The following is a 24,338-nucleotide window of genomic DNA, read 5'->3' on the forward strand; positions in this document are numbered from 1 at the left end:
AGACAAAACAATTAAAAAGGTGAAGATCTGATTCTAGAGGACTGGGTAGGAGTCAAGGCAGAACTCTGAAACACCAGGGGAGAGCAGGGGACAGAAAAGAGTGAAGAGTGGAGAAAAAAGAGATCAAAGCCGAATCCATGGGGCTGCATTACCGATGGGCACCAACAGCGGGCACTGGGAGAGGGCTGACAGAAGGCCCCCTCCCATGCTCTCAGTAGTCCTCAGTTAACCTCTCGGTCTCGGATGGCTGTATCTTCATCTCAGCTTTTTGGGCCTTGGCCTCGTACATCTCCCTTCGACTGGCCCGCTTAAAGAAACCGCACTGCAGGGGAGAGGGAGAGGGTGGGCCGGGCAGTGGGGCAATCAGGGCCTGGTCCAGAACAGGCAGCTGTTTCAGTGGTACCACCAGTGGCACTACCAGCTGTTTTAGTGGTACCACTAGTGGCACTACCAGCTGTTTCAATGGTACCACCAGTGGTTCATACTATTAGAAGCTGAGAAAACTTGATTGTGAGGCATTGAAAGCTGACCATAACCCACTGAGGGCTGGGCTCCTTTCTAATTTGAAAGCCATTAACAGCATGAAAATAGTGAGAACTGGACCTGTGGAAAAGACTATGCAGCATCTGTGATACTGTACTGCTCTCTGTACATCACATAAAAAACATACACACTAGCCTGTATGGACAAAGCACATTTAGCATGACTCATTGAATTATGCTGGAGGGATTCTACACTGGAATGGAAACGAGGTGATATGTGCCTACTGTACCTTCCACAATATGAGACTGATGAGCCCTAATAAGAGAATTCCCGCTACACCTGCAACCATGTAGATCCAGAGAGGGGCATCATATGGAGTTTCTTCTCTAAGATCAGGATCAATTTCGACCACAAACTACAGAGAGGAGCAGAGAGACATGAGAGATAGGAAAGCGAAGGAGATAGCGAAGTCAAAATGACGGGCAGATCTCATAGGTTGGGTACAAAGGTCCATTTGAGGTGATGTTGTTGACCTCTTGGCTGCTGCTGTCCATCTTGATGGCAGGTTTATCTGTGACCAACCTCAGTGTGGTGCGGCCCTTCACGATAACTTGAAACGCATTGAAGTAGTCCTGTGGGGAAAAAAAGATTATCCATGCGGCAGTAATCGGACGGTCCCCGCCTTCAAGCGTGGGAGCCATGAGCAGTGCCTTCAGCTAGAGTCATCACAGCTCCAGACATTCACCTCCAGCATGGTGCTGTTCCACACCCGTGCCCTGACAGTGACCGTGGCCCTGGTGGACATGTTGCTCAGAGGGCAGGAGAAGATCATGCAGCGCGCTGTTCGCTTTGAGCACTCCTGCATGGAAATCAGCCAATCAACCATTATCAGACTGTCAGCACATCCGTAAGCTATTGCTGTTTTTCTGAACCAATGGCATCCAGGAACTAAGAAACAATGTGCTGTTTGGCTACTTGTGTCTCTGGTCATGAGGTGTACCAGCAGGTAGGTCTCTTTGCGAGGAGTGAAGATGTTTATTGCAGCTTCTGTTTGTGGCAGATTGATGTTGGAGTCTCGTCTCTGCCGTTTGGGAGCCCTGGCTGATATCTGCTTACAAAGAGTGGGTTGTTACTTTTCATGGATGGTTTGCCAGTAGCTTTTTTATCAGTACTTATCATGATTAGACTCAGCAGAGTTAACAAGGTGAAGAACGATTTTCTGGTTGGTTCTATGTGTCTTTGTACTTACGGTGAGATTGAGTGTGTTGACGACTCCCCCAGGGGGAGTGCAGTGTGACCTGGACGTGCCGCTGGTTAAGATCTCTGTTAGATACAACAGCCATTTACCGTTCATCACCTCGTATGGCCACTCGAAGTCCACCACCAGTGTGCCAAGCTCACCCAGTGGTTCACCCTCCACACTCACCTACACACAAACACAGACATTCAGCTGGACCTGACTGGCCCATCCCTACTACCATGGTACGACTGCTAGCAGAGTTTGGACATAAGTGCTCCTAGTGACAGTCTGCAGCTGGGCCACATGGGGAAGCTGTGATGTAGCTGGTGGGAAGCCTGTTCCAACATAGCGTTCAGAAGTCTGGAACATGTGAAAGGATGGGCATCCAAAGCACAGCTGCAATTCTGAACGTACTTGTGTCTATGAACCTGCTGGTGTCTATAGACCTGCTTGTGTGTATAAACCCTCTGGTGTCTATAGACCTGCTTGTGTCTATAAACCTGCTGGTATCTATAGACCTGCTTGTGTTTATAAACCCATTGTTGTCTATAGACCTGCTTGTGTCTATCAACTCGCTGGTGTCTATAGACCTGCTTGTGTCTATAAACCCGCTGTCTTAATTGTAAATGGGGACTTGGTTACTGTGTTTGATTTGTGTCTTTACTCTTCATGTTTCCAGTGTTACACACTCTCACCTGAAAGGCAAACTCCACTAGACTACCCACATCACCAGTGGTGCGCATGCCTGACTCCCCTACAACTCTGCCACTGAACGAAGTCGTCACCTTTCTCATATCTCTGCAGGAAAGAGGAAGGTGGGGGAAGAGGAAGGTGGATCAGCAAAAATGACATTTGAAAAATTATTACAAGAAAATAAATGTTTTTTTTTTAAAACAGCATACATGGATTAAATTGTATGGAAGAACATACATGGAGAAGGAGGTGAGAACTTTGTTTTCCACAGTGAGGACAACCGGGACAGGATACAGATCACTCTGTTCACTCAGACTGGGCATACAAACACCCATACCCACCCAAGCAAACACAAATATTCATTCTGTACATCAGAAGCATACTCAAGATACCAAGAACAAGAAAGGCCACAATATCCACTAGAGAACATGAGGAGGGACGTACGTAGACAGCTGGACCTGCAACTCAATTTGTTCAGTGTAGAGTGTAATAAATGTCTCAAATATAATCAGGAAGGACACCTGTGGAGGAAGCAGAGACAGGTCGCGTGTCATGGTGCTGGTGGCAAATAAACAGGCATCGCAGCAGAACAGGATTACATGGTGAGACATTAATTGCAGGACATTTGAACTTGCTTATGAATATTTGGGGATATTTATAAGTATTTATGAATTTGTATGTCAAAACTGTAAATGATCACATGCGACGTAAGTCATAAATCTTGGTTAGGTGAGTTTGTGAAATTTTTAAGTAGTGACCTTACAATTAGTTTTTGTACAATTAGTAGGTAAAATTACCCTTTTGTTGCTCTTAAATGGGTTTCCCAGATCACAATTAATTGTCGTGTGAGCGCTACAAACAATGTCCTGTTTACCAAAAAAAAGCAAACAATACATTTGGCACAGCAAGCATCAAGTGTCATTGTTACAGTAAAATGTAGTTGAAAATGCTGTACAACAGTGCCACCATGTGGTCCGACCTGGGAGCGCCAGCCAGAGTACTTGAGTGCTGTGGGAATGGTGATGTTGAGCATGGCCTGATGGGCATCTTCGGCCTCCCTGCCATGTTCAGGCAGATTAGTCACCTCCACCATCAACAAAAGCTTCTTTATGTTGGTGTTGTATTCCATGGTCTGACCTCCACCCTGGCTGCTAATGGAGTAATTTTACACTTGCGTGAAATTGCTAATAGAATACATAAAAAAGTTTTCCCAGAGTAATGCTAAACAACTAGCACTGTTAAGTCAACAGTTTATTTCAACAGTTATTTCAAGTCATTATATGTGGCCTGTTTATACAGAAAGTGAAAATGACAGCAATGATAGAGGTGAACCCTGGCAGCATGAAGCCAGTGAAAACACTGCATCATTTCTGCAGCTCACCTGGGGAAAGGGGTTTGCTGTTCATTCACAAACTGGGCCTTCAGCTGTAGGTTACTGCTGCATTTGTTATCAGAACCGCATTCCTTCTGGAAGTTGATCTACAATGGTAGGGGAAAATCACAGTTCCCAGGTCTCATGCTGTCTATCTGTAATGGTTGTATTCAAATCTGTGTTTATTCAGGTCCATTTTATGCTGGTGTACCTCAGCTTTCTCCGTCAGCCTTTGCTGGGCGCTCAGCACGGGGAACGCATCCAGGTTCTGCAGGGTCTGTGGGCTGGAGGGTTCCTGCTCATGGAGCGAGACGTTCAAGAGAAACACAATGGGCTCCAGCTTGTTCCTCAGCTGCTCCTGCAGGGTGAAAAGCGGAGAGGTGTCAGAGCATGTGATGGGTGTGCACCACTTTCTTGTGTGTGTTAGCTGGAAGCGGCTTGTTACTTACGCTCACGGTGAGCCCAAGCTCCTGGCAGGCTGGAGAGGAGAAGGACATGAGGCCAGTGAACGTGCTCAGCTTACTGCCGGGGAACTGCACCCTGGCACTCCGTCTGCCACGATCCGCCTCTATGGTGTAGTTCACAGCTGAGGACAGCAGAGGGCGTTAGGGTAAATGTGTGGCTGTGTCTTACTAAAGGCTCTCAGTAAGGTTTAAAAAAGCGCCTGTAGTGCTTACTGATGCTGTTCTTGAAGCCACGCTTTCCACTGCTCAGCGTGTAACCGAAGCAGATCTTCACCGTCACACTGCGGAAAACATCAGTTCCGTTCAGCAGACTCAGACCGACAAACATGCCAAACGTTTCAACTGGGAGAATGAACGTAAAGCCACAAGCCAAACCTGCAATGATCTGTTTGCTTACCAAGGATTTTTGCACTGGCTGGGATCAACAATCTTTGGCTCTACTGTGAAATTTTGGGATAAATGGATGACAGGACGAGCCCTATAATAATAATAATAATAATAATAATAATAATAATAATAATAATAATAATAATGCTTTTTAAATATTAGACATTAGTGATTTCTATTTTACCAAATCTTTTGGTACCCTTTTTAAGTAATTAAATACTAACCTTAGAAGGGCTATGCAGTCATCGAGAGAGCCCACTAAGATATCGGGGTATTGGTTTCCATCCATGTCCATGCCACCGCTGATAGAGTAGCCAAAGGTGCTGAACTTACCAGAGCCCACTGAACGCCCTTCAATCACCTAAGTGCATAACAGATATAACCAGTCCTGCACTGAGCACTATCCAAAAACAAATGAGGCAACTTTACTTTGATCCATCCTGTCTTTATTAGGAAAAGCATATTCCTGAGGAACATGGAAGGTGCTTACCTGACTGGGATCTACTGTTATTCCTTTCTGGCTCCCCATCCAAATGTAGACCCTGCCAGAATCATGAAAAGGAGCTCCCACTGCAAAATCTAGCAGACAGGGAGAGACAAAGCACTTTTCAGAGGATCTTCTGCTTCAGATGCAAAAGTCCCTCATCCTCTAGATGGCAGTATGGTAACAGTTATTTCTCTATTCACAGATTTGGTTTATTAGAGCTACAGTAGAATTGACCCTGTACTGACAATGTTTTTTAAAATGGGCCCTCAGGGAATGAATGCTGAGGCTGAGAATGTGGTTTGCATGTCTACAGCTTGAACAGATCATCCACTACATCATAAGCGTGTCCAAATTGTTGTTATATGATGAATTTAAGTCTTATTTAGGTGTTATACATCATATTATTACACTATATTATTGGTTCCATTTGTGATCTTTTTAAAATAAAATGTACAAGCAAGTAAAAAACAAACAAACAAAACAAACACACCTTGGAATCCATCCTGATTGACATCTCCCACGGCTGCCACAGCAAACCCAAACGCCGAACCCTTAACACCCTTCAGGACCATGTTAGCTTTATTCTGGAAAGATCCGTTTTCATTCATGAAGATGTACACTGCTCCTTCGTGCTCCTTGTAGCGGTCGAAGTAGAATGGCGCACCGACAAGCAGGTCATTCCAGCTGTGGTGGAGAATCCGGCCATGAGCACAAAACAAAGAGCAGATACAGATACACCTTATTTCTGTTCACCTTCCTTTTCAATAGAGGCATTTCACCTGTTATGAATGAATGAGCGAGTAACCTGCTGTAGAAACGCATTTAGCCTGCAACCTGTTGGCAAGCCAACGTGGGCTGTGGATGGGTGGCGTGCGCATGAAAGTAGAGGTGCGTGTTGCATGTGAGTGCCAGGGGCAGGATGGCAGTGATAGTGCTGAGGAGAGGACTTTGGGCTGCTGCCTTTGAGATAACATAACCGAGGCACACAGAGGAGTGTAGGTAGCAGGTGTACTTCAGACCACATCAGTGATCGCTACGCCATTAAAATCCATGCCGCATGCATGCTTTTAGATAAGCAGTCATTTTGTGTGTGGCTAGATGGGATACCTGGACGCGTCTGGGAGAGCCGTGTTCCTATAGTGCACCTGGTACAGCAGGTAGAGCAAAGTGCCAGTGACAACAAGGTCATGGTGATTCCCAGGGAGCACATGTGCTGTCATACTTTACCTCTGGATAAGAGGGTCTGTCAAATGAGCAAAATGTAAACTTACTCGTCGTTGTTGAGATCTGCCACAGCTATACTGCTGCCAAAGTAAGATCCCACTTGCTCCCCTTGGATTGTAATGATAGCTTTGAGGATGGACTGTCCTTTTGTTGCTAGGGTAACAGACCCTCTGGACTCGTCTCTGGGAGCCCCAGTAACCACTGTGTAGTTTTCCTTGCTCAACAGCTTTCTGTCTTCAGTCACAGAATATCCTGAAAATGAAACCAAACATCATGTGACTAAAACACTGAAATAAAGGCAATTTACTTGTTATCAGACACATTTACAAGATTTATCTGACTTACAGTTATAACTGAGTACAATTTGAATAATTGAGGGTTAATGGTCTTGCTGAGGGGCCTAACAGTGGCAACCTGGGAGTGGGGGGTACTTGAACTGGCAACCTTCTGACTACTAGCCCAGAACCTTAACCACGGAGCTACGACTGCCCAGACGCCAAGTTTGTGCTCTACCAATTTGAAAACCCATTCAAAACCCATTCATACCCATGTAACTGTTCCGCCTGCCCTGAGGACGAAAAGCTGATTCAGTGTAATCCCAGGAGTTCCCTGGGGTGGTGTCTCTCCACGTTACATGGACATTACCTGGTAAACAAAGACAGTGAGATCACATTCCTGCAGGGTTAACCAGTTCTTCTGGCAAGCGGGCCACTGTTTGGAGAAACGCGTCGCTAAAGTTATTTCTGCAGCGCTGCCACAGGCTCCATTCAGCATCTGGCAGGCTGAGAGACTGCTCTACTCACCCTGCCACTCAAAGCTGCCGGTGCAGCCGATGTAGACATCCGTGTCCGTAATGCCAGCGGAAATGCCCATGTTGCACATGCCTTCCAGCTCCATGTCGAAGTTGGGGTTGCATACCTCGTAGGTGTGTGTCTGCCAGTCATCATCCTGGTTGTAGGTCAGGTCGTTGCCCCGCACGAAGCACTTGCCCACCATTCGCCGCTGCTCCTCCGTTCCCCCACGCACTATTTTTACGTAGCGGTGACCACATGCCTGTCAGATGAGTGGGTGGAGAGGGGATCATTATGTGGACGGCACCCTGCGTGAGGTGAAGTCCACTGTGAGGAGAGGAGGTCAGGCTTACCAGCACCCGCCCACCACGCAGTCTCTGGCTGGCTACAGTCACCCCCAGCCACATGTCCTCGATCATCTCAAATGAGTCCACTACAGGAGAGGGGACACCAGTCAGCAAGTTGCAGCTGAGCACGCACAAGTTGTCAGATACAGCCATCACACAGAAAAGTTTCTATCAAGCGTTTCAACTTCTGTCCCTGGGGAATCCACTTTCTACTCCTCAGCCAACCAGCAAACCTTTCTGAACCGAGTAACATCTACCAGGTAAAAGACAAATATTTTGGAAGCAAAGCATCTTCAGAAATAGGTGAGGGGACCACTCATTTATATCATGTACCTTAGATTACAGACATGGGGAGAGGAGAAGAACATTTTTCGACACATGTGTGAAGGCTGTTCACCAACAACAAATCTCAGGCCTTTGCTTACTTACACAGACATATCAAGGTCAACAGTAATGCTACAGCAGTGACCTTTTGTTCTAGTTACTAACCCATTTTAAAGCCCTTATGAAAAGATGCCAACTACGGCAGTTGTAAATAGCTCTAAAGCTGCATGTGATCCAAAAACCAACAATGAATAGTGAACAGATAAGAGAAGGCGAATGTTTATTTAAGAAACAAAAGCTGAGCCAATGCACTACATGAAGACTAAATGCACTCTGCAGTACATTTGGAAGTGCAATGTTTGCACAAGTAATCACCCAACATAATTAGGCTAATAAGGTTTTGTTCACTGGGCATGAACAGCCGCCGTGGGCAGGTTGTGCTGCACTGTGTCTGTTAATGTCAGGATTCCTGCACTTGGTAATGACTACAGACCACATAGCAAATGGAATAATCATAAAGTCAAAGAAGTACATCTAGAAAGTTCCACTTCTGAGCTGTCTGCATCGCCTGTAGCTGTGTCTGCCGGCAACACTGGCCAATCACTGTTCATCAGTGAGGGTGGGGGGAGGGAGCCAGTCTTTTGAACATAATAATTATAATTCAGACAGGAGAGGTTTTGCCACTGCTGTGTTGAAGCTTGTTGGAGTCTTTTCTGACACTGGGAATAAGAGGAGGGGATTTGGAGAGCTACTCCAGATATTCTTAGTCATAATCTCTGCCATTAATCTGTTCACAGGCTTTCCTTCTGTTGTCAGTGTGCTTACATAGTATGGTCTAAAGAATATTAGGCTTCTAATTTACAAATAGCTATATGACACTCTATAGTAACCAAACTTGATTAAGAAGTTAGATTGTTCTCCAGTAGTTCATTCAAATAAATGAAGACCATGGTACATGTGTGAAACAGACTTTGACTGGTTTGGGTTTAGGGCTACTGTTGTCACAGACTCATTCTCCTTTCAGGTGAGATGTAAACTGAATTCAAATGAAGACCTGCACAATTACATGCCTTTATCAGGCTGATGGAAATGCAATGTAGCATATCAAACATTCATGAATAACACTGCCTGCTGCACTATTCATACCTCATATGCTTTATAGGTAAATATGTGTTATAAAAGTTTTATGAGGTCCATAAACTGCAGCGTAACTTTCCTGAATTGGGTTAGTGCTTACTTGAAGTGATGAAGTCCACTCTGGTGCAGTCATCCAGCTGGGTGGTGATGGGACAGGAGTAGATGGCTCCGGTCTCGTTTACTCTGAACTGAGAGAGGGCCTTCTCTTTGGGAGCCCCAGCCAGGAGACTGTACACACAGAAACGCACACTCTGCTGTTTACTGTATTGTACCATGTTACATTAGGATCAACCAAAGCAACTCCTGACACACAGGATAAGGTTTATACTGTCAAAAGAAAAGAGCTCTGCCAGGACGAACCCGTAGATGCAGTCTGTTCTGTCTATGGATCTAGGAATTTAATAATGTACTGCCGCTGAGGATGAAAAGAGAATGTGGAGGTTTTTTTGTATGCTATAGAGGTGACAATAAATCTTACTGGTTATTTATTATTTACTCTTCCTGTCAAAAGCCATGTCACCATGCACTGACATGTTCATTTTGGATGTCACTTGGCTCCAAAACACTTTGGTGACTTGCTTCCAAAAAAACCCAAAAAACCCCAATCCAAAAAACCCTCTCTGTCTGTGGGGGAAGACAGGGGGGAAAGAGCTTCAGTGAGTGAATGGGAGAGAGTGGGGGATGAGAGAGAGACAATGAGTCCAGACCTGCGCAGACCAGAAGGAAGTGTGCCCCTCTGTTTTGTTTCAAACCCGGCTTTTGCAATCAACTTGCCAACAGAAAAGATAAATGGCATAAGAGCCAATAAAGGATTAAACAAAGGCCTCTGTCACCTAGAGCTTGACCCAATGTCAATTGGTAAGATGTGCTGTGTGGTGTGCATGCGTCCGTGCGTGTGTGTGTGTGTGTGTGTGTGTGTGTGTGTGTGTGTGTGTGTGTGTACTTTTTTCGAATGTATAGGAGGATAACAAAACTACTACACTAAAAGGGAAACTAGAATAATTGACAAAAACATTGGAAAAAATATTCTTATAGAATTAAATCCTCTTAACCAGGTAAATATTAGAAACAATGAATACATTTGACTGAATCTAAGAAGTTATAGTTTGCGGAATGAAGCAAATTCTGCACAATAACCCTTTGCGCCCTTCCATTCTTTAGTTGGTGTGTCTCCTTTCTTCCTGCCACATAAGCACTTACTTTCTCCATCTGCTGCACTGACCACAAAGTATTTGCCCTCAGCTTGTAAAATTCTGATTCATCTCTGGAGAGTGTGAATGATGTCATGATAGCCTAGCTGTTTTTGTGCCCCAGAGACGTAGTCTTTCACCAGGTGTAAAGGCAGTGGACCGAGTAGAGAGCAGGGTAGAGTGGTTAGGACATGCTGCCTCGTAAACTGAACCTCAAGAATCCCTGATAAAGACTAGACTTATTAAACTTTGTCAACAAGCCAGTGGTGTGACTGTCTGATTTTCCTTGAGGAGCAGCCATAATCCATCTGCAACCAGCATGTGATTGTGAGAGGCGTGTTTTCTCCTATATCATGTTCTCCAGTGAGAAATGAGTCTGTAGGTGCAGCAGCAGAAGACTAGAGGAGGACATTCAGTGGGCTTTTACTGAAAATGTCTGATCACAAAAACATACAACAGCACATAATGCTGGTCTGCACTTCATTGGCGCACTGAAAAATAAAAACACTACCTTGACAAGATAAGACTCACTACTATTGGCCACATGAGAGTCATGAACATCTTTCAGCTATTTCAGAGCATTTACCAGAAGTTTCCGCAGGTGTGAGCTATACCTGCCATTAGTCATGACTTGATATAAACTGTTCTCCCCTTCACAAATCCCAGATGTGGGGTCAGCTTAGTGTGCCTGGTTGCCTGGATGCACCTGGTTGCCTTGGGAAGGGATGATATGTTGAATGAAAATGGAGCTGGATGAGCTCCAGAACTGGGTCATTTAGTAATTTAGCAGAGGCCTAGAGGATTGCAGAAATGTCTAAAACAGTTGCTCCTGGGGCGGAAATGGATTTCCATGTCTGAGAGTTGGTGGGAAAGCAAACCTGATCCACGCAGTACCATCAAAGCTTTCTGCATTACTTCAAAAGGAATCCTTCCCACAACAGTCAGAATAGTTTAGTCATGGGGCTTCTCCCATGGGAATAAGGCCAGTAAGGTCTAACCAAACTGATAGCATGCATATCTTTTGCTTTCATTCTTCTGTATATTTGTCAATGACCTGGCCTGGGTGATGGAGAAGGGCAGTATATCTGAGAATGGTCTAGAGACCATAGGAGAATAGGGCGTAAACTGATAGTCCCTTGCAGTGGTAGTGAATGTAGCAGGCCTATAGTGTCTCCATGGGACAGAGAGTAAGACCTCAGCTCTCATGAACAGAGAGAAAGATTTCAGCTCTCATGCTCACCAACCTTGAGGTTTTACAGACACTCACTATTCAGATTACAATGATGAACATGTCAGGAACATTTACCCATAACCATGCAAATCACCAGCTACCTCCGTTCATGAAGCTCAACTTTCCCGAAGATCTTTAGCAAACATGTATTTCCAGAAGGGGTTTAAATGTAGTACCAGAGGTAAGTTAGACCCAGAAACAGTGAACCTTGCTCACAGATGCACTTACAGCGCTATAATGGAAATCGAAGCATCACCCTGCTTAGCTGATCTGAGCTGTGAGCATCACCCTGCTTTGCTTATCTGAGAACTGTAAGGAACGCCCTTCTCTGATGAGAACTGTGAGGTTTGGTGGGCAGACCTTGCTCACACTGTTGTTAGTGCATCTATTTGTTAACACTGACTATCCACCTGACAGAAAATGGCCACAATGCAATCAGCTGCACATAAAAGTGGAACTGCATTCGCTCTTTGAAAAGCTGGGTAGAGGTCAGGAGGAAAAAGTGAGTGCTGCAGGGACTCTCTGTAAAGCTTGCAGGGTTGAGGCCTCTGCCCTTGTGGTACTGGTGGTACTGGTACAGCAGTGCCGAGCCAGGGTCATGATCAGTTTTGTCCTTCATGAGAAAAGACTCCCCACCCCATTGGCTACTGTGTTTGGCATGCAAACTTCAAGGGGTTGAATCTCTGGCTCCCCAAACGGAGGCTGTGCTGTGCATATAAATAATAGGTGCAGGGCTTTTTTTGGACCAACAGATAAGTGATGGCTGAGGAAAGCCAGACAGAGAGATATGCTGCTTTAGTTCTTTCTAGATTGTAACACACATAGACTTTAGAAGTCTGATTACTTGTGTCTTAGACACTCAAACAGACCAAAAGAGGTGGAGAGGCTGGGGTCCCTAACCGCAGGATTAGGAACCACAGACACTGAGGACTGTGCTGATCTGGAGTCATACTACCCACACTCAGCTAACTTGCTAATCTTACATATATTCATGTACTATTTATATATTTTTTTTCAAATGTTTATAATGATAAATTAATTGACCTTTGAATATCAAGCAAATACCAGGCCCAAAGTAAAAAAAAATCTGGCTTATTAAGTTCATTTTAATAGGTGTATATTTCTCATTCACTCAACACTTTCTCATTCAAATGTTCACCCATCCAACAATTCAACAATCAGCCATGTTTAGTGCTGTTTGCAGGGCTAGCAATTGAATAAACAACTGACAATAATTTATAGCAGCACGGCTGATAGAGCACATATACTTGCCTGTATAACTGTGGTAGGTGTGAGAAAAAGGAAACCACACTGGTAGTGAGATTTTAAAAAATGCTAAAAGTAAGCAGAACTATGTCAAAATTTTTAACTGGAAGTGATGTCCTGCAAATTCAGCCGCCACCATTATACATGGTTGTAAAACTTGCTTCATAATGCTTGAAGCTGATCTTATCAGATGTTTATGTCTCCCCCTTTTTTACTAAAATGTATAATTTTCTGTAGAGTGAACATAAAAAGCTTGTTTTTAGTTGAAGCTTTGCTTGTCTTAAGCAAACGACGTTCCATCAGACTTGAAAAGAGAATAGCTACTTATCACTCATTTGGTATCTGGGAGAAAAAAATAGCCTTACTATTCAGAGCAGCACAAGGCTGAACAGTTCATCAGCCAGATAAACTCTCAAAAGAACACAGATGCAAGCAGTCTCATTATTACATGTGAAAAATGCCTCCACTCCTAAAGTGAGGACTCAGATCTGGTGAAAGATTGCAGACCTCTACAGACTCCACATACTGATCACGTTCTACCTCTTCCTGATGTCCTATCTCTGCGACAATCAAGGTACTTAGATACCAGTCTAAACATCAACATGCTGATGTCCCAGTTCAGCCACAGACAGGCAGGCACATCTCAGTCATGCTAAATGAAATAAGCATGCGTCCCTCCTTTATCTGGGTTCAGATATGGTGCCTAGAACCTGTTCAGTGTAGGGTAGGGAAAGGTGAGCATGGTACGCCTCAGATCAGCAAGATACAGCTTACCTGGAGACAGTGCCAAGCTGATAGCAGGCAGACAGAACAGCCTCTTTATCGAAAAAGAACAGACCAGCAGACAAAACTACTACTAGGACAAACTGTTAGGCTACATGGGTAATTTGGTTTACCTGTTATACACTACACCAATGAGGATACTCAGTAAACAGATTATTTGAGGAAGTAATGATTGGATAATTGTGTAACATTCATTTTTGACCAAAATACCATTTCAGTACAAATACTGTAAATAATTTAATACTGTGTGCTGCAAAAGCTCAGTCAACATATTAAATTTGCCATAGAAGCAAAGTCCGTAATCGAATGAGAAGTTAGTAAATGGGACAATTATGCACAATTACTCTGTGAAATGGGATATGAATTTGATTATAGTACATACATCAATATAAGGCCCCTATGACCGTACATCAAAATGACACAGTGTTATCAGTGAGAACCTGTGCAGTTCTAGAGCTTCACTGGTCTCTGGTGCATCCAGTTGGCACAGACTTGCTGCTGTGTATCAACATGTACTCATTCATGCACTGAAGCATACTGGTTACACTGGTAAAGGGGCAGAATGGCTATTACACAGGACCTGTGTTGTGTACAGGTTATTCATGTTCACACGAGCGAAACATGAGTGCGTGGGGTAAACAATAAAACAAGGTGCGTCTGATATGTGTGGCATGCTTTTTTTTCCAATCATGCATCCATCTATGGTGTCAACATTTTGGTCCAAGTTATTTATTGAGTGAAAAGATCTGTCAACTATAGGCTAAAATAATTACATCTGATGTTAATGTAGCATGGAATAGCACAGGAACTGGAGAATATACTTTAGCAAATGGTACCACAGAAAAAAACTGAAACTGTACTTTTGCTTTAAATGGAAATGCCTGCCCTTTTCCACACCAAATTATAACACTCGTTACTAACCTAGTAAGACTAGCAAGAATGTATACTACTGACAGAGAAACACCTATGTGATGCTCCACACTGCTACAGTAATGGACTACTGATTCAAAAAGATATCCAAAAGATCAGGTTCAAATCCCAAAGTCATACGTGATTTACTCATATCAGTTTGGAAATCAGTGTATTTACATATGAATTTGATAAATTCATATGGAAATACATTAAAAAATATTAAACAGTTTTTAAACATTTGAAACACACAATAGTAAATGCTCAGAAGTCAGTAGTTTGTCTAAATGCTTCAGTCCATCCAGGTACAGAAGGAAAGGAAGTCCTTCTGTTTTTCATCACTTCATTCACATTAACAGACAGCGGGCAAGATCCACCCATTATGTACTGCAGTGAGGAACAATGCACACATCAGTTTACTTGCACTCAAATGTGTGTTGCCCCTATGTGTGCACACAGATGAAACGGTCAGTGCTGTCTCCCCCAGACAAACATCCTGTCTGCCAGACACCATCTGCCCTTACCAGCAGAACTGCAAATGCCTCTGTCCTAATGCTTCAACAGCCATATAGGCAGAGAGCACCTTCAATTACAGGCCAACTAAAAATCCTAAAACCTCATATCATGTCTGTCTGCTTTTCTGTTTTCATCTAAGTGATCCATACTTACAGCTGCTTTAGACTCTGTCTAAAATTATTGGCTGCAGGATGTATGACATGTTTTAATGCAGGAACTTTGGCAGTGTGATCACATTATAAATTATGAACCACTGGCCTCATGTTGTTTAGTATCTTCTGGCTTTCTGTTCCACTGCGAGAAGGTCTCACTGGACAAACTCTTACCTTAAGATCACTAAGCCCAGGTTCCTAATATTTACAAGGCTGTGAAATCTCCTCCAAGCAGAGAGAGCCCAGACAGGGTCCCTCTGGCACACAGCACTTCCTCTCTGGGAGTTTTAATCCATGGCATTTGCTGCAGCTCATCTGGGTTTAACTAGCTAATCTACCCAGGGTCAACTGTTGCCCTCTTGCTAATGGCCCTGATGCAGGTGGGATGTCTCTGAAGAACAGGCTGATTGACTGAGGCCACTGACCTCTGTTCAGAGCTGATGCACAAATTAATAACACAGATCTGTCATCATTCATTCATTCTGTTTGTTTTAACACTTGGTGCTGAACAGCATACCACAAAGGTGTGATGAACTTTAGCTGTTTCATTACATATTCACCAAAATTTTATATCAAATCAAATCAAATCAAATTTATTTATATAGCGTGTTTTACAACAGATGTTGTCACAAAGCAGGTTTACAAATTTCCAAGTCCAAGCCCCCAGAGAGCAAGCCAAGGGCAACAGTGACAAGGAAAAACTCCCCAGAGCATGAGGAAGAAACCTTGAGAGGAACCAAGACTCAATGGGGGGGGGGGGGGGGGGGGCAAACTTTATATCAACAGTAAACTTTGTATCATGTTAAAATAATAGTTAGCCACTTACACATAATACATTTTATACTACCATGTATACTAACACTAAGTAACATGTCTGTTAATACATGGCTAGTTGCCCAGAGCCAGACCAAGCTAAAAACCATTTCCAGTGGTATTTTATCATTGGCACTGCAATTTTAGTTCATGACCATGTCTGGAAAAACGGCCCTAAAGGAGCTAACTAGTCTATTATGCTAGCTTAAGCTCTGGAAAAAGAGGTATGAGAGAAATATCCTATATACTAATCCCAGGATGGCCACATCCAGTCATACCTTAACCACTTCTCATCGAACTTTCACCTAAAGGTATTGTGTGCTGTTGTGGACTGTGAATGCAGTAACATTCCCATCAGGTACCTCTGGATAGTGAAAGGGTCTCAGGGTTAGGCTCATCTCAGGCTAAATTGACAAACAGCATCCAGTCCCAGCTGTCTAGATTTAATCATTTTGCAAGACCTCTTTCCTTTGTTGCCTGGGACAAGAGAAAGAACTATTCTGCAGACCTGGAGGGAGCATGAAAATCCAGTTAATATGTTTATTCCACAGTAAAGCCATTATTGCTCTGAATACAGCAATTGTGATGAAATTGTGATGGAAATGAGCAGCTACAGATTGATGATGAGTAGGTAAAAGCTTCAGGCTTTACTTTCAGTTAGTTATTAGTCCAGACCTATGTAACTCCCTGGGTTGTGCAGAGAAAAAGGCTTCAGCACTGATAAAAAGGTGAAAAGGTGAAAGACATTCTGTTTACATTAACATGTTAAAGCCATCACAAAGGCATGTGCTGTCTATGAGATTATTACAAACATGCTCTTTTGGTCACATGTTCCCTGGATATCCAGCATGGTACTGGAAACTCTAAAGGGGTCCCTGTTAACATTCAGCTTTGAAAATCCTACACCTGAAGCAAACACTGGAACTTAAAATGGGTGCAATGGAGAGTTGCCAAGACTTAGCCAAGACTGGCTAATACCCAATGGATAACTACAGATACAATATTATTTCTGTATACATTATCAAAGTCCTCAATATGCAATATGCAATGTGGCATCATTAAATTAATAAAAAAAAAAGAATGCCTTTTAAAATATTTGCATTAAAATAAATTATTTTTTGTTGTTTTGAAGAGCCGTTCAGAATAGAGGAAGATTGGAAGTTGGCAAGAAGTATGGGAGCTGAGAAGGTAAAAACTGAATGTGAAGATAATAGTTATTAATGCAGTGTTTTGTGTGAGGGAGTTAAATGTTTGAGAAATGTTCTTGAGTAATGGGTCTAAAGTATAATTAACAGATGAAAAGTAGTTTGGCTGACAAAAAGTACTTTAATGCTTTCACAAATAAACATTTCTGTTAGGCTACAGTATAACGTATATTATTTATATGCTTTATATTTTTATTTTGTCATTTGAAATTGTCTACACCTAGTTTTATAAAGCTAGTAAAGGGGGCTGCATGAGCAGCTAGAAGACAGAAAGAGAACGATGGAGTTTCTAAGAGGGTTACTTGGTGTTATTCTTATTAGTACAACCTCTACTGTTACTTTCTGTTCTGATTTTTTATAATAATTTATAATGTTATACAGTGCTTGAAACTTCTGTATATCTCTACAAATCACTGAGTTACTGAGTTTGATAGAGCCATGCCAATTAAACTTTCTGGAATTTAACTGAGCTGAACTGATCTGATTTAAATCAAATTAATTAAACTGAGATAAAAGAGAGAGGGAGAGTGACAGAGAAAAAGAGAGTGAGAGATAGACAGATAGATATGTAGACAGATAGAGAGAAAACCTCTATCAAATGAAAAGGAGGTGTAATCTGAGCCCTGAGCCATGGTGCTAGGGGGTGCAGACAGCTGATAGCTACCTCAGCAACAGTATTTGCCTCGTTAAATAAATGTCAGATTCAGAGGAGTGACAACTATTGCTTTGCTCCTACACACCAGCAAATTACTACAGTTAATAAACTCCTTTCCAAGTAAGGGTGACTGTCCAGGACTGAGCTCAGGTCTGTAGGTGTGTTTGGAGACCTTGAATATCTTGCTAATCCTTCAGCAACTCAAGATGGCTCTTTAAGCTGTATGTTCTCAAGCTCTCCTAGGCCTGTCCCAACCTGTGAGCTGGCAGGTCCTTGGAGCAGGCAAGGATGATGCATTCCCCACATTCCACAGGGTAAGGAGGCTGAAAGACTCTAATGAGAGGCCAGGGAACAGGCCTGGTGCCTGCTCTACTTGGTCAGCTAACAAAGAACCTGTAGGCCTTTCGCAGAAAGATGGCAAAAATGAATAAAGGGCATGAAGTTAGTGAGTTAGTTAGGTTGTGTTTTAAGGGGAGGTGAGTCAATATATATTCTAGTGGGACTGGGTAGGATATACAGAGAGTGCTACAGTAAACCAAACCAAGCTTTGGTTGCTAAACTTACACTTAGACCTTATTCATGAAAAAAAAAAAATTAGGACAATGATTCATACAAAATATTAAAATAAAATGTATCCATAGAAAGTATGGGAATTATTGGCCATTTTAAAATATAATGTTTAAAATCCATTTTAAGTAGCATGTTAACAAAAATCTGTATGTCACATGTTGGGTATATCTGTCTTTCAGTATACAGAAAAAAATATGTATTTTGACTACTGTCCCATTATTTGGAGGGGATCTATCAAAGACATGTCTTACATTTTCCTGAATGCTCCACCATCAGTACTGTGTGCATGCTGGGACTAGACAACAGACACCTCCCTTGCATTTCTGGAATGGGTTAAATAGTGGGTGAATTATAAATAACAGAGTCTCTGTCTTTGTGTTGAGGTAGTGGAGACACTGGGATTTTGCTATAAAACTGAAACACACATATGCCAGTCCAGAATCCTTTCTTTAATACTCTACACATGCCATCTTGGGCAAGCACATTCCATGTTCCTAGGATGCATTGCTGGAAGACCCGGGTTCTGGGAAGTGTTCCCTGCAAGCAACAACACTGCATTGCCTCTGAGGCAGGAAGCTGCCTGAGCAAGACACTAATTTGTACTCTTGTCCATATTCCATATTGAAAATGTTTTGTGTTAACTGATAAAGTACAATGGACTTGAAATTGTTTATTTTGAAGGTTCTCTGGTGCACCAGTAATGCTTTATGGCCTATGTCAAACATTATGTAAAAGACAGACTTCCAGACTGTCTGTTTATTAGCCAACACTTAAACATCTCTAGTGCATGCAGTCAATATACTGGTGTGTGATGCACCATATGAGGCCCAGGTTAAGATGGCCTGTTAAATCACAACAGCTGGATGCCCGTCCATCCATCGCTTACAAATGTGCCCCTTAAACTAAGTGCCATCTCTTTACAGCAGTGTGTCTTACTAGTGATCCCCATGCCTTGAAGCGACAAGTCCTCACTGAAGCCAGGTTGATGCATCTCATGTAACATAGCCTGGCAACGTGAAGATAACGTTTAAAGCAATGCACTAATGAAAAATACAGCCCTTTGTACATACTGCTGTTCTTTGAAGTGGTCTCAGCAGCTGCAGATGCTGTGTGATGATAGCTTCATTTAAACTATACAGGAAATCCCAAATAAGGACAAAGTTAAAAGAGGGGGATAGTGGGGGTTGGGGAACTCCCAACCACCCTACAACACAAGGAGTCTTACAAACTCTGATAAAAGTGAAAAAACTGAATCTTTATGGCCTTTGCAATTGCCATACAGCATCTGAGTACAGTATGTGACGTCTGTGAGAAAGATTTTTTCTATTGAAATTAAAGATTTGAAATTAAACATTTTAAAAAGTGAGGTTCAGGTAAGTATGTATGCTTTCACGTTTGCAAAGTACCATGCAATCCAATGCAAAAACCATCTTAAACGTGCAGTTTACAAATGTTGGTGAGTGCAACATTTATTGACTGACATCTTTATACTACTATGCCTTAAAATTTCCAATAGCGAGAATTAATTCATATAGAATTAAAATGATTAAATTAACTCAAGCAGTAACTTCAGTTGTGCAGATAACAAATCAATCCTCAGTTTCTAAAACGGCTTTTGTTTCAGTACTACGTAACTACCTGTGCTACTTTCACCTTGTGAATAGTCTACAAAAAGACTACTGTCGTACTTGCGATCTCACCATCTCTGTATTCCAGCCTCCCCACTACTGTATATGTGATCTTAGAAGTGCTAACATACTAACACGAAAGCTCTGGTAGAACTAAAAATTATATTTTGTAAAAGCTTGCATATCGTAAGCAACCAGGCGGCGCCAACTTCTTACCATAAAAGATATAATAATCCACATCGCAGTTTTTGACGGATGAACGCCAAAGAGCAAGTGACCAGCACAAGAAGAGTGTGGTCAGGTGATTCCATATGAATACCAAGTTACACAATGTTAAGCGAATGTTTTCTTGTCATTAAGGCACAAGTTGATATAACTGTATAACTATAAATTATTATGGACAAGGTTCTTGGAAAATGATCGGTGTTCATGCAGAGGCAGAGAACCTTCGAGCGAAGTGAAACCAGGCTTTGAAGCCGGCAGGTGCTTACGCGGAATAAGTTTCAGGTTTTAAGGAAAAATCCACAAAAACAAAATGTGCATGATGTCTAGCATATCCCAAGAAATTCTACTCGTAAATAAAACAAAGGAATTATCCAATTAACAATATGATTTCTAATTGTCTTATACCCACGAATCTCTGAATACCTACGACCCACTTGCAAGTCTCCCCTGCCACTGTAGGACTAAAGAAAGGTAAAAACTTACAGGTACTTTTTTGTCTTTTCAGTCTGTCTGTGCTGCGCAACAGAAAATCCAAAGAAGCTCCCCTTGGTCTTTCCCTCTTTCATTACCGGGAAACGGACGTCAATGTTGAATCCAAAGCCCGTTTGAATCATGTAAATTGCAAAGAAGCCCAAGTGCAGTATGCTAGAAGCCATATTTATGCTTTTTCTTCCTCGGCTCAGTCGGCGTTTGCACGCACAGTAAGAGTGAAAAGGTTCTCTCGATCTTATCCTAAAAATCTGACTCGCACTCCATGAAAACGTCCTTCTCTCGAGTGTGGCGCGCGCTAGGTGTTTGGGCTTCGACTACACCCAGCCACCGCACGCGCAGTCCACTTTGAGTTCCAACCTGCGACGCCCTCGGGACATTCACCACTGCTTCTGCTGTACCCTGCTGTATCCTCCCCTGGCTGACAATGATCACCACAGTAATAACAGTTTAAAGAGAAAAATAAAATAAAATGAAAAAATAAGCAATTAATGTCTAGTCCAACTTTCTAGAGGTCCTAGTCTTATCCCAAGGTGTGCACGTGCCCGAGACCCATCCCGCAAGAGAATGTCCATTAAGGGCAACGGAGAAGTAGTTGGCTAGGGTGGCACTGTGGTGGGCTACAGCAGGGGACATCAGGTGGGAGTAGCCATGGCGGCTGAGACGGGTAGAGGCTCAGTAACATCATGAAATCCTTCAAGAGAACGTCTATTATAGGCAAGTGTACTCTCATATCATTGTTCATAGTACAGAAAAGCAGTACTAAGGAAAGTGGAGTCTCTTTATGGCAGACTATTTCTGGACACTGAAGAGGGATGTTCCACATTGTATAGATAAATACATATTTCAAACTGTATTTATGAATAAGTAATATATATTTATTGAAAATTTAATTGCTCTGTCACTTACAGTCAATGCCTCATTGTGCTTATGTACCGGATAAGATGTAAAATGATCATATCCTAGTCCATTAGAGTTTCACTTAGAGCCCTGCCAACTCTCTTCATTCCAGCAACCACAACATCACAGGCTCTTCTCAGGGGTCATCAGGTAGGCACCTTCTTTCACTGAATTAAGATGAATTAAGCCCATGACACCTCCAGAAGGCTCTTCAGTGAGGTCTGGCTTTCCAGCACCACTCCTGTCCCAAGCTCACAAGCCACTCCAAGTTAATAGAATAATTATAAAAACAGATTTAAATAACGTGGAAAAGGTACTATAGGTTCACCTAATACAGTTAGACAGATAAAAAGCAGTGAAAGTCCTGCACATAATCAGTCTCTCTCTCTTGCTTTATCTATGGCTCCTATTAGAGAAATACTTCTCTAATATAATTTCCAAACATTTTCTTAGCCCAAAAGTGCTGTTTAGCACAATAAAAACATATTAAATGCATCTAATTAAACCAATGTTGAAGCTTCAGGTGAGAGGTCTGAGGTGCCCTTAAGGCTCTTCACTGCCAAAATCAAAAATATAAGATCACATATTTTGCTACTGTCATATGACCTCTCTGCCCGCCTCTGTCTACAAGTCTGTCCACCTTAAAGTAACTAAAATTATATACAGTTAACTGTGATCTCTGGAATGTGTGCCATTTTAATTATTTTAGACATCAGCACTGCATTAGATACAGTTAATCATAACATCCTCCTGTAGCTGCTCTACAGTGGGTTGCATCCTACACTCTTCCTTGGCACCAATCACCCATGGAGTACCTATATAGTTCCTATATTGTTCTCCCAGTACACACTTTTGCTATGGACTATTTTCCATAAACACAAATATCCTACCATTGTTGTGCTGACGATACTCAATATCTCATGTAAGGAAAAATTCTCAGTTTTCCTTAACCGGTCCAACCGTCTGCTTCGCCTGGTCTGGTTCTCCTTCATCAGGGCCCTGTTCTCAGAATAAGTGACACAGAGTCCAAGATGTTGGGAAGCATGTGCACTTTATTCAGGCTTACATGAGTATTTATAGATGGCAAAGCATATGACTAAATGGGAAATATGTAAATAATATAACGAGTGCAAGATGTTCAGACAGGAGAGGAATTGTTAAGTATACAGACAAAGACAGCAGCCTGTAGCTAGTTCAAACCATATTTAGCATGGCCTTTCCAATACATAAAAATAGACATGATGTACATTCAGAGGATAGATATTCTGTACAGCTGTGTGTAAAGGATTAGTTTATTTACAGGAAAAGAATTCTCCTTGTATGAAATTTTAACGATCCTCGTCTTTTATTCCTAAATAATAACACATACAAGGAGAATTCCCCACTAGCACTGGTTGAGAAACCTTTTATGCTAATTATTAGAGGAAAAGGGGCACACAGCTAGACACACATAGTCATCAGGAGTAAAGCAGAACAATAGTTAATTTATCATTTTTAAACATATCATAATTCAGTTAAAAAAATACTTGGTCTTGTTTTCACGTGTTTGTTCACCTTTCTTTAGTCCAGCTGCATACAAGTTGTTTTCTGAATAAGTGCTGCCACAGTGCTAAAGAGCAAACCTTGAATACATTATATTACAATAGGCATGCAACAAGCAATGAGAACAAACACAATCACAATAGGCAACCACAATAATGTGATGAACTCATGCCCCATAGTGACTGTGAACCATGAGTTTTCAGCATGAGTCAGAGTTGTAACAGCAAGTTTCACATCATTAATAATGTCTGTGACATTATTTGAATTGCAGCTAGTTCAGTATTAACTAAGCTTAAACCATGGGATGTATCATTGGCCAGCTTCAAAATCTGCCAAGTGAGACTGTTATTTATTTAACACATCTGTTGTTCCATCTCCCAAACAGTGACCAGCCGGACTGGAATAGTCCAAGAGTTAGCATCTCATATCTGAACAAGGTGACAATTGCTATGCATGACTGTCTTCAGGAGGTTGCGACAGATGCAGGGAGGGAGCTAGATACAAGTACAAGTTTGGAGTGTCTTTATCATAATGTTCAAAATCTTAAATATAGCATAAAATATCTACTTCTGCAACAACAGCAGCTAAAAATCTATGTTGAAACAGCTGATAAGCATTTTTGAATGAACAGATCATTGACACATTGAGAAATAGCTGCTGTAAGTAGTATAAAATAGACCAAAGCCCGCTTATTTCCGTCTAAAATGGAGACATACATAAGTGATGAAGTACTGTCAGTGACATGGTTTCATAAAAATGGGCTTCCAGGATTGAGTGTGGTCTATATATGCTGTGACAAAGGCAGCAACACCACCCAGGTCTTGAAACCAGGACCTACAAGTGGTAAATGTGTGCCTTGACTACCAGACCAAAGAGGCAGCTTGTCAACCAAGGTGGGGTGGTATGGAGAGGCTATTGGAAGTGCATGCAGAAGAGCGGGTGATTCAGGCAGGTGAAATAGGTGATCTGGTTCCAGTGGTAAGGAAATGGCTTGTTGGTCTGGTGGTTGGGGCAGGTATTAATTACCTGTAGAGCCCAGGTGGGTTTGTTGCCCATTGCCACATGGGCACACAATATACAGTACTAGTGAGAGAAAGAAGTCTAGATAAGGAAGAAGTATGTGGAGAGGAGTAAGGTGGTGCTTGCAGGAGAAAAAGAATTGTTGTCACTAATGAAATAAGAGCCATCACCACATGGTGTGTCATTAGAGAGGCTGATAAAAGATTGCAGCCTAACCTGAGATGGTGAACTGTCATTGTCTGAATTCTTCAACAATCTGACAGGTAAGTAATACATCTCAGTTGAAGACTGCCAG

General features: G+C 42.3%; 1 protein-coding gene across 6 annotated transcripts in view; it reads right to left on the reverse strand.

The window, feature by feature from the left end:
• itga3b (integrin, alpha 3b) overlaps positions 1-22,509 on the reverse strand; it is a 24,477-nt gene extending 1,968 nt beyond the window's left edge. Inside the window, exons 1-25 of one of the 6 annotated variants that reach the window (XM_027021872.3) lie at positions 20,576-21,140; positions 9,050-9,177; positions 7,495-7,574; positions 7,154-7,403; positions 6,897-6,995; positions 6,398-6,602; positions 5,617-5,810; positions 5,130-5,218; positions 4,864-5,000; positions 4,650-4,730; positions 4,466-4,533; positions 4,238-4,374; positions 4,000-4,146; positions 3,798-3,895; positions 3,396-3,564; positions 3,214-3,282; positions 2,861-2,937; positions 2,654-2,731; positions 2,419-2,521; positions 1,733-1,909; positions 1,484-1,591; positions 1,229-1,342; positions 1,017-1,115; positions 773-898; positions 153-322 (exon numbers count right to left, since the gene is read on the reverse strand). In XM_027021872.3, the coding sequence (XP_026877673.2) occupies positions 212-322; positions 773-898; positions 1,017-1,115; positions 1,229-1,342; positions 1,484-1,591; positions 1,733-1,909; positions 2,419-2,521; positions 2,654-2,731; positions 2,861-2,937; positions 3,214-3,282; positions 3,396-3,564; positions 3,798-3,895; positions 4,000-4,146; positions 4,238-4,374; positions 4,466-4,533; positions 4,650-4,730; positions 4,864-5,000; positions 5,130-5,218; positions 5,617-5,810; positions 6,398-6,602; positions 6,897-6,995; positions 7,154-7,403; positions 7,495-7,574; positions 9,050-9,177; positions 20,576-20,748 (3,117 nt within the window). In that variant the 5' untranslated portion in view covers positions 20,749-21,140 and the 3' untranslated portion in view covers positions 153-211. Of the gene's footprint in view, positions 1-152; positions 323-772; positions 899-1,016; positions 1,116-1,228; positions 1,343-1,483; positions 1,592-1,732; positions 1,910-2,418; positions 2,522-2,653; positions 2,732-2,860; positions 2,938-3,213; positions 3,283-3,395; positions 3,568-3,797; positions 3,896-3,999; positions 4,147-4,237; positions 4,375-4,465; positions 4,534-4,649; positions 4,731-4,863; positions 5,001-5,129; positions 5,219-5,616; positions 5,811-6,397; positions 6,603-6,896; positions 6,996-7,153; positions 7,404-7,494; positions 7,575-9,049; positions 9,178-20,575; positions 21,142-22,371 lie in introns of those variants that run through there. The other 5 variants (XM_027021871.3, XM_081698155.1, XM_081698153.1 and 2 more) reach the window with 5 other exon arrangements.
• Positions 22,510-24,338: the final 1,829 nt, after the last annotated feature.

The sequence above is a fragment of the Electrophorus electricus genome, chromosome 15 (assembly GCF_041902795.1).
Source record: "Electrophorus electricus isolate QZ-2024a chromosome 15, ASM4190279v1, whole genome shotgun sequence".
NCBI classification, from domain to species: domain Eukaryota; kingdom Metazoa; phylum Chordata; class Actinopteri; order Gymnotiformes; family Gymnotidae; genus Electrophorus; species Electrophorus electricus.